The 10,363-nt window shown below is 35.0% G+C and overlaps 2 protein-coding genes across 3 annotated transcripts; both read left to right on the forward strand.

The window, feature by feature from the left end:
• The first annotated feature begins 651 nt into the window (after positions 1-651).
• LOC132598902 (protein trichome birefringence-like 13) lies at positions 652-5,789 on the forward strand. 2 transcript variants are annotated; one of them, XM_060312050.1, is made up of 6 exons: positions 654-1,133; positions 2,057-2,234; positions 3,124-3,264; positions 4,814-4,934; positions 5,158-5,292; positions 5,445-5,789. In XM_060312050.1, exons 1-6 carry the CDS (start codon positions 749-751, stop codon positions 5,706-5,708), a joined length of 1,224 nt encoding a protein of 407 aa, XP_060168033.1. In that variant the 5' UTR covers positions 654-748; the 3' UTR covers positions 5,709-5,789. The 2 variants fall into 2 exon arrangements, with proteins under 2 accessions (XP_060168034.1, XP_060168033.1); XM_060312051.1 differs by lacking the exon at positions 3,124-3,264 and having other exon boundaries at positions 652-1,133.
• Positions 5,790-8,419: 2,630 nt separating this feature from the next.
• Positions 8,420-9,153, forward strand: LOC132600197 (pathogenesis-related leaf protein 4-like). The gene has a single exon (XM_060313290.1). The coding sequence runs from the start codon at positions 8,479-8,481 to the stop codon at positions 8,968-8,970; it is 492 nt and encodes a 163-aa protein (XP_060169273.1). The 5' UTR covers positions 8,420-8,478; the 3' UTR covers positions 8,971-9,153.
• The last annotated feature ends 1,210 nt before the right edge of the window (positions 9,154-10,363 follow it).

Raw genomic sequence — 10,363 nt, forward strand, 5'->3', positions numbered from 1 at the left:
CGATGACCAACTGTCATCTCCTTCATCGAGCAGGCACTTTCGCACCTGTTCATATCAAAATAACAGATTATAAATTTTCAGAGGCTTCACCTCATTTTTTACACACTGAAAACGAAAAAACTGAAAACATTTTTGTTCTCTGAAAAAAGCAATTTCCTTTCCCCTCATACTGCATTCTTTTCAAAACCAAAAATCAGTAAGTGTCGTGTGATTACTACCATTCGTTGAGTTCGCTGAAATTCTGCAATTTTCATTGCCGATATTGCAGAAGAGAATTTCGTTCTATCCTGAGAAGAATTAATCCAAGCCTTTGGCAACTGTGAGGGGATTAAATTCTTTAAAGAAACACAGTTTTTCTGTGGACTCAAAATAAATATATTGTTCTTTAATTTATATAAACAGATTACAATTTGATTAACAAGAATCAGATGTGACCAATGTAAAAATGGTGAATAGGTGAACATGAATCCAAATGGATTTATAAAGTCACCTTAAATAACTGGATGTAGAGAACAAGTGATTGGTTGAAAAGAGAAAATTAGTTGCCATTTTATGGAACCGCCGTAAAAAACATAGAAAAGGAGAAAAAACGAAAAAAGAACCAAAAAATAAAATACTAGTACTAGTATTAATTAATAAAGATGTAGTGCGCCGGATCTGAAATTTTTTGCAAGTGGCAAGGCGCAATGACATAGAAAAATAGCAAAGCAGAGAGTGAAGTGATACAGTGGGGGAAGCTGAGCCTTCCATGGCGAATCAATGGAAGAAACTGAAGCAACCCTCTTCTTTACCAGTATCTCCTTCTTGTCTATTCCTCTCTCTTCTCTCCTTCGCTTCTCTCTTCCTCTTTTTATCTCTCTTCAGCACCTCTCAAACCAATTCCCTGAATAACAAACTCTTTTACTCCAAGTCGTGCAACTTCACTCACGGCCGTTGGATTTACGATCAGAGTATCAACTCCCCCCCGCGCTATGATAACACTTGTAAAGAGATCTATAAAGGATGGAGTTGCATTGGCAGTAACAAATCAAATGCGCTTGACATTGTTAAATGGCGTTGGAAACCCTATCAATGTGATTTACCTCAATTTGATCCTCTTCACTTCCTTCAACGCTTCAGAAACACCAATATCGGTACTTCTCTGCGAATTCCATATAACAAAAGCTTGTGTTACTTTGCTTTTGAGAATCATTTCAATCATCAAAATTGTTGATCCTTTTGTTTGTCTGTTGAATGCGAATTCAGGATTTAAAGACACTGCTGAATAAATTTTGTGTTTGTTTAGTAGGAGTTTGGCGTGAAAACCTAATATTTTTCACTTTATTTGGAATTTTGAAGCGGGAGTTGTGTTTGGTTATAGTTTTCGGAAAGAATATTTGGTTGTTTGATTGTGCAGAAACTGAAAAAAGTGAAAATAGGGTTTTAGGTGTTTTCCAATTTCCAAATACCAACTTGTATTTGGAATTTTTATGGCCAAACGCTGATTTTCAAATAAAGTGAAAAGTGAAAAATTCTCATGGCCAAGCCGTGGAGGCACTAACTGTTTTGTCCTACATTCATTACACTCCCTCCATTTCAATTTGTTTGTATTTTAGTTTGACTTGACACGGATTTTGAGCAAGTAAAGAAAGACTTTTGAATCTTGTTGTCGTTAGCTATAGATATGTATAATGTACCCAAATGCTCTTTAATCTTGTGATCATAAATAGGTCATGTGAAATATTAATAATACCTTTTTAGTTGCCAAATTAGGCAGTATTTCTTTTTGAAACGGACTAAAAAGGAAAGTAAGACAAACAAATTAAAATAGAGGGAGTCTAATGAATGTGTGTAGTCGAAGACAAAACAGTTGGTGCCTCCGTGGCTTATATACTAGATTCGCCTCTGGTTGAATACACACAAACTTTTCTGTATATTTGGTTCAAATGTGATGATGCTTGACAACATGTATAGTATTTAATGGCCTCAAGTTTTTTTGAAGCCTAATTTTTTTAATCTTATTTTTTGATGGTGGTCTAGTGCTACTTTTAGACCTTATGGATGTTAAACAGTGCAGGGTTTGTTGGGGACTCCTTAAACAGGAACATGTTTGTTTCACTTTTCTGCACTTTGAAGCGGGTGTCAGGCGATGTGAAAAAGTGGCGCCCTGCTGGGGCTGATCGTGGTTTCACCTTTCTGAAGTATAACCTTACTATCTCGTATCATCGGACAAATCTTTTGGCTCGTTACAGCAGGTAAGATTTATTAAGTTGTTTCACTTGTGTTAATGTAATTTTAATCATGTTAATTTGACAGATTGTTAGACTAGGCAATGCGTGCCTGTCTTCTGTCATGCAGATAAGAAGTTAGGACCATCATTCAAACTTTTGCTTATGTGGAGACTTCCTTACTCAATACTTCAGTAATTGTTTTGCTGTTATTCTTCTGCTTATTTCAATTACAGTGTGCCATGAGCATCTTGTGACATTATTTTTCCCTAGGCGGGATAGAGTAGAACTGAAGTTGTCGACTTGTTTTCCACAGAATTTTACTGAGAAAGTGTACACTGTAGATCGTGGATTTTTTTTTTCTCTTATCTATGTGAGTCCTTTCGGTAAATATTGAGGAAAATTGGAGATAAAAAATAAGTTCTCTTGGTAACTCAAGATTTCTGAGTCCTACTCATCTACGAATAGCGGTGTACTTTGTTACTCATGAAGAAACTGTTTCTTTTGTCTTCATGATTAAATCATGGAACATAACAGTTTTATGGCTAACCACTGGGATTTTAATGTTTCATAAATAGGATTCTATGGGTCAAAGGTTTGCTCTAGTAATACATAGATGATACTGGAGTATATCTAGTTTGTATAACTGAAAATGTTCGGAATATAATTAGTAAGGATGGTTTTGTTAGTTACACACCAAGCATGCTGTTTATGAATCCAAAACACGATTTGTAACAGAAAATTTTTGTTGGTGGTTTTATGCCGGTATGACAAGTTTGTAAGTGTGGTTTTTTGGATCTTAAGGCTGATAACGGCTTGCTCCTGCATCTCAATTTCCAAGGACTTAAGTAACTTATGAACTACTTTGACATTCTGCATGGCTTCATAGATACTCTCTGTATTTTGTATTATATAGGTGGTCAGCCAATGTCAATGGAGGGGTACTGGAATCTCTAGGATATAAGGAAGGTTATAGAGTTGACGTTGATGTACCAGAAGGAACATGGGCGGAAGCGCCAAGTTTCCACGACATTCTCATCTTTAATACGGGTCACTGGTAAGGTGATTTTCTTGTGTAATAAGATTCCTTTGGTGTGAACATCAAGACTATTTTCGCTTCTGTGAAAAGTGAATATGAAAAAATTAATACTTGATGTTCTTTTGGCGTAGCGTCTTTGGGTCTGACTAATTGGTGTACTAACGCTATGTTGATGGGATTAGTTCTAGTCATTTTTCCACCCATGTTGATGGGATTAGCTCTAATCATTTTGTGATAATTTTGCAAAAGGAGCCAAAACTCGGTTTATCCATTCTCTTTTTCTATTGTCTGTGGATCCTCAAGATTTAACAAGTGAACTTTTGTTTCCTGCATTTCGAGTTGTAAAAACTACCAAATAAGTAAAACAAATGTATCAAATTGTAAAACTTCCCATTGGATAGGAAGTTCGCATTGGTGAAATGTTGTTCGTAGCATGCACGTGTTTGGATATTCTGATAAATGAGGAAACATATAGCAATAAGCAGGGTACTGTGATCAGAATATCATTAAAGCACAACCTTCTAAACTATAGCACAGATGTATTCAGCCCATCATCAATTCCTACAACAACAACAACAACAACAACAACATACCCAGTGTAATCCCACAAGTGGGGTCTGGGGAGGGTAGAGTGTACACAAACCTTATCCCTACCTTGTGAGGTAGAGAGGCATTTCCGGAAGACCCTCGGCTCAAGTGCAGCAAATCAAGAACAGTTATGAAAAAGAAAATACGGCAGTGAAGAAAACATGGCAACTAATAAACAGAGCAAAATTGATAAGCCTTAACTGCTGAGCTATGTTATTAAAAGAAGGTATAAAGAGAGATGACCTCCACATTAAATGAGAGCTAGGAACATTGTTCAGTGTTGCCTTTTGATCTTTGCTGATTATTCTGGATATCAAAAAGAGAGTGATCAGTGACCAAAGAATAAAGTAGAAGGGAAGAAAACACGGAGCAGTTTGAGGGTATGGTGACCTAATTAAGTCCCATTGGTATATGTTCTCACTGCACAGGTACTGTGTTGTAGCTTTCATTATTTGCTGTTTTTACTGTTTTTTGTATACTTCGATTGTGTTGACATCCCACAATAAATCTTTAGCTTCCGAATCAAAAGTGATTGATCATCAATGAGTGCTCTCTCTCTCTCTCTTTATGAACCAATAAGAGTTGCCTTTTAAGGATTCTGGTTCTTCAGGTTAATCAGAACGTGTATAGAATTGTAGGCGCCGAGTCAAGGCATCTCAGTACCTATAGTTCTTAAGTTTATGTTGTATCTCAGCACCTATAATTTCTTAAGTCTAGGTATCGCAGCATCTATATTTCTTATATAAAATTGTGAGTTTAGTTTAGTAACATGATGTTTATGGCCCAAGGAGGTGGATTTTATCTGGCATCAGGATTCAGGTGCCCTGCTGTATTTTTGAGCTGACATTCTATTAGCTTCAATTTTCTTTTGATCAGGACTCTGTTAGCTTCAGTTATTGCATCTTTAAGTAACTTGACCTTCGATTACTTGTTCTTACTGATTAGTGATTTCTTATCTTGCCTTCCATTCTTCTGTTAGGTGGTGGGCTCCTTCGAAGTTTGATCCAGTAAAGTCACCCATGCTTTTCTTTGAAAAGGGCAATCCTGTGGTGCCTCCAGTGTCTCCCGACAGTGGGCTTGATATGGTATTAAAGCATATGGTACTGTTCTATCCTACTCTTGTGCCATATTTATGACGGATGGACAAACTTCATTATAGATGTGCATATGACATGCCTTGTGGGAACATTATTCTTTATACTGATATGAATTCACATGTTCTCTTCAGCCCTGTTCGGAAACTATAATTTCAGTTGCCTGTATATGCCTCAGAAGTTTACATGTGCTTCTTCTCTAAGCTTCTTTGTGTGTTGTTTCTACTAGATATCTTATGTGGATAAAAGAATGCGACCTAGCACGACAGTGTTCATGCGAACCCAATCCCCAAGGCATTTTGAAGGAGGTGACTGGGACCAAGGTGGCTCTTGCCAGCGGTCACTGCCTCTCTCGCCTCAAGAGGTAACTCTCTCCATTTAAATAGTTTTAACTACTAAAAAGAAGAAAAGCTGTCCATTGGTTGCCAAGTGTTGGGTAACCTCTGTTATTGATGGCATACAGATTCTTTGCCCTCTTACCGTTATGCTTTTGTTGTGTTGTGTTCTGTTTTCCAGGTGGAGAAACTCTTTTCCCTTCAAAACAACGGCACAAATGTGGAGGTTCGCCTTGTGAACCAGCATCTGTACAGGGCCTTTGAAGGCACTAGATTTCATATGCTAGACATATCTCATATGAGTGAGTTTAGAGCCGATGCCCATCCGGCTACAGCAGGTGGGAAGAAACATGATGATTGCATGCACTGGTGCTTACCAGGACTTACAGATATCTGGAACGACTTGTTTGTAGCATATTTAAGCAATATCGAAGATAGGACCTAAAGTTATGACGATTTCATTCTTTATGTACAATTTCTTTCTGTTAATTTCTTATGTCATCTCTAATCCACCTCCATTTTTACCTCCAAACTCCATTTTGGCGTAAAAAATGGAGGAATTTTGCTCCAACTCAGCTGCAAATTTGCCTCCATTTTGGAGGGTGAACAGTGTCACTCCAGATTTGGAGTCACGTTATTCATCCACTCCATTACTATTCCCTATTATTTTATTATTATTTAATCCTTTTAATTTATCATATTAGATATACCTAATTATGTTTATGTAATATCTTTATAATATTAATTTTACATCTTAATTTGGCGTATAATTTTGATAAATTAATTTTTGTGCATATATTATTTTTATGTAAAAGTGAAAGTTAATTTTATTATAAGTTATAATTGTATAAAAAAATATATAACCATCACAAAAATGAAAGGTGCAAATAAAAAATATAAGATGTTGCTAAAATTGAAAAGTGAAAATTGAAAATACATTAAATAAAAGTACATTAAAATTGGAAATACATCAAATTAAAAATACATAAAAATTGAAACTATTGCAGGACTGTCATGTTTTTGGAGAAAAGAAGTGCTACATGATATGATAACAACATGTATCATACTCACAACATGATAATCGAGGATGAGTGTGATCTTAATGCACCAATTCAAGATGCTTGGGAAGGTCCAACTCAAACAGTATAAATGGTAGTAGATGAAAATCACCGATTTGAAGAATTTTTAGTCGACACAAAAAAATTAAGGACAAAGATGCTAATTTTGCACTTCGTAATGCATTAATAGATCATTTATGGGAGCATACTAGAGGTGGAAGTTGAATATTTAAGTAGTATTTAAACTAAATTTTACAATAATGTAATATGTATTGCATTATCTTGTATCTCAATGATTTCACTTTTATTTGAATTATCCGTTAATATGTATAATCTATAATATTTGCTTACAAATTATATTATTTAAAAATTTATGGGATAAAATAATTTTATTTTAAATGGTTATATAAGAAAGAAATATGAATTATATGGGATGAATATGTAAAAAAGAAAAAAAGATAGGATTTGTGTAATGAAAATAAGAAAATAAAATTTAAATAAAAGATAATAATATAATATCGAAGAGAGAAGAATATAAAAAGAAATATTCCTTTTTGGAGTAAAAAATGGAGCAATGGTTGGAGTTAGTTTACTCCATTTTGGAGTAAAAATTTGGAATAAACGGTTGGAGATGGCCTTACAATTTTCTTTCTTGAAGGCAATCTTGTTACAACTTGGTTGCATTCATTTCTCATCTATAATATTTAGTTAGCGACTGAATATTAAAATTCACAGAAAACAACTGCTAGCCCTTCCATCACCTGAAGGTAAATGTGTATTTGACACTTCACTAGTAAATGGCGAAAATTTGCCCATACTTAAGCTCTCTTTTTTTTTTTTTCCTTTTTTCTTATCTGATCAAGCTGGCTTACTGAAGTAATGGTCAAATCTGGCCACTGTCTAACATGGTTCCCGAAATCTAGAGATACCAACATGCCACCCTCCACGCCCTCAACCCCAACACCAAGCCCCCACCCTCCCATGTGCGCGAAACCCTGAAAAGAGAAAAAGTAGAAAGCGAAAACAGGATATGAGGGATTCAAAAAAAAAAAAAAAAAAAAAAAGGTTCAAACTACAATCTTGTTTCAGAGTTCGTAAAATTACCCGCTAATAGCGTCGATTAACTGAACCTTTTATCAGTCATATTATCCTCTTTTAACAGGTTTGTGGAAATTCAAGAAGGTTCATGACACAAAGTGTTAGTCTTTCCATGTTAATAATTTGAGGTTACTTTGCTCTTGCACCTCATGACTTTTCTGTCCACAAGGCACTAATTTAATCTTTGCTTTTGCGTATATGCAGTTTAATTACAATGAATTTTCAAAGTCTACAGCGTGATTTTGGCATGTCCTTAAATTGTGGTTCATACATTGAAAAGTAATTTTATTTTACTTTGTCTAGAAACCTAGAATTACTCCCATAATTGCGCGCTCAAAGAGTTGAGAATCCACATTTTATTTTTGAATTAATTCATGTCAAACCGCATAATAGCAGTGCATAAGAAAAGTAAGTACTTGAGCTATTATATACACCAAAAGTTAAAAGAATTTAGTTCAACTAGTTGCAAGAATTACCTCCCAATTCTGATTTACAAATTCACGCTTACTATATACACGTACAAGTTGATTTTAAAGTAATCTTGTACATAAAATTATTTGCCATTGTTTAATTACTAAAAGTTCTTTTGATGCTAAAACCATGGGCTATTAGCAAAATATTTTTTAACAACCAAAGAAAGAAGCAAATAAATAATAATAATAATAATCACCATCATCATAATAATACTAAAAGAGCTCTTAGCATGTCTCTCTCAGTTAAAAAAGTTTTCCTATTCGCTTATCAAATAAAACATAGCGATAGCTTGGTATATTAGGCATGTGAACCTCTATCTTTGTCAATTTGTCAAGTCATGCTGAACGTTAGACACAATTTTTAATCCTACACTCTCATTTTTCTACGTTGCTAATTTTGTCACTTTTTCTCAAATGCCAATATTCACGGGCTAACCATAAACTACTTGTTTTTCAGCAAAATTTTCTCCTTTTTTGTCAAGAAGTGCCTATAAATACCAAGCCATCTCACTTTTCCAAATCAACAAACACAATCACCTTCTCCATTTCCCTCAAATTTGCCTCAAAAAAAGCAAAGAAAAAGGAAATGGAGATCTCAAAGCTTTCAACAACCCTTGTTGTGCTCATGGCCTTAGCCATGGCTCATTCTTCATTGGCCCAAAATTTGCCGAAAGATATCGTTATGGTCCACAACAAGGCCCGTGCTGAAGTTGGTGCCCCACTCCCACCACTGAAATGGAACGAAACACTTGCAAAATATGCTCACGATTATTCCTCCACTAGATTAGCTGAATGTACATTGGTACATTCAGATTCACCCTATGGTGAAAATCTTGCCATGGGCTACGGTGAATTTTCGGCCGTTGAAGCCGTTAACTTGTGGGTAGGAGAGAAACCTAACTACGATTATGCCACAAACTCTTGCAAGCAAGGGATGTGCGGACATTATACTCAGGTGGTCTGGAAAAACACACTTCAAGTTGGATGTGCAAGGTTGAAATGCGATAATGGTGAAGCGTGGTTTGTGTCATGCAACTATTATCCCCCTGGCAATTACATTGGGGAGAAACCTTATTGATTTATAATAATTAAGATGCATGGTTTCAAAATTACTTTTTAATTACTTTCATCTCATGCAAGTATATATGTAAGGTTCCAATTCTCCACATGTAATAGGGCAAGTTGTCCTACTGTGATCATCAATCCGTTTCGTGAAAAACAAAATGGAATATTTTAATTTTAAAGACTCATGTTGGATGAAGTGTTTTGAGTATATTCTTTATGATCATCAGAGTATATTCTTTATGATCATCAGCTTACATTTGCTCTTCAATATTTTCTTAGAAATTTCAATATCTTTGAGATATCATGAAGATCTACTAGATAACTTTATTCTTGTTCCGTTCTGATGAGGGTTAAATCTCGTGGATGTCAAATACTATAAACTTGTAACTAAGATGGATTGATACATATATATGGGTAACTTACAAAGTTATTTGGACGGTTAATTAATGAGCAGGTTCGATTGAATATGGGGACGTAATTCATCACGTCTTGGTTGTGCTAGCAATGGGTGGGTTTTCATAACTTGCAATGAAGATCCACCAGGTAAGAGTCCGGAATCAAAATGACCCCAAAAAAATCATTTTGAACCAAAATGGCTCAACAAAAAAAAAGTTACAAAACTACCTTTAGTGCAGTAATTTACCGCACTAAAGTAGTTCACGGAGACGGAGCTGTTAACTGCTTTAGCGCAGTATTTTACTGCGTTATAGAAGCAGTTAAAAAAAAAATTCTATAACGCAGTAAAATACTGCGTTATAGAAACAGTACAAAAAAAAATAAAATTGGCCAACTTTATTTTTTGCAACACTTAGTTTTTTTTCCATACTTTGACCAACGATTAGTCGTGTGTCAAGACTCCGAAACGTCAATATTTTATATAGAACCTGATATTTTTTTCTGCGTACAATAATATAGGCTCAATACATCAAGGATACGTAAACGTTCGGATCGTCATTTTAGGGGTTGAAAAGGTGCCCGAAGTAAGTTTTATTTGTAAACTTTAGGTTTAAGTGTTCTATATACATAGACGTCCATTTTTGTTTGAAGACTTGTTGTCGTTAGCTTAAGATTTTTTATTTTTAGGGTTTAGATTTATTGAAAATAAAGCCGTTGCCAAAAGGTTTTTAATTGCTTTAGCGCAGTATTTTACTGCGCTAAAGATTTTTTTTTGTTTGTATAGCGCAGTAAAATAGCAAGCACTAAAAAAACAATTGGCAATTTTTTTTTTTTGCAACACTTAGTGTGTTTTTTCATACTTTGACCAACGATTAGTCGTGTGTCAAGACTCCGAAACGTCAATATTTTATATAGAACCTGATATTTTTTTCTGCGTACAATAATGTAGGCTCAATACATCAAGGATACGTATATGTTCGGATCGTTATTTTAAGGGTTGAAAAGGTGCC

This window comes from Lycium barbarum, chromosome 6 (genome assembly GCF_019175385.1).
Source record: "Lycium barbarum isolate Lr01 chromosome 6, ASM1917538v2, whole genome shotgun sequence".
Lineage (NCBI taxonomy): Eukaryota > Viridiplantae > Streptophyta > Magnoliopsida > Solanales > Solanaceae > Lycium > Lycium barbarum.

Bases quoted from the DNA above. Each gene is read 5' to 3' on its own strand.
- LOC132598902 (XM_060312050.1), top strand. From the start codon at position 749: ATGGCGAATCAATGGAAGAAACTGAAGCAACCCTCTTCTTTACCAGTA. The intron at 4,935-5,157 runs GTACTGTTCTAT...TGTTTCTACTAG, and splicing joins ATATGGTATTAAAGCATATG to ATATCTTATGTGGATAAAAG. The intron at 5,293-5,444 runs GTAACTCTCTCC...TCTGTTTTCCAG, and splicing joins TGCCTCTCTCGCCTCAAGAG to GTGGAGAAACTCTTTTCCCT.
- LOC132600197 (XM_060313290.1), top strand. From the start codon at position 8,479: ATGGAGATCTCAAAGCTTTCAACAACCCTTGTTGTGCTCATGGCCTTA.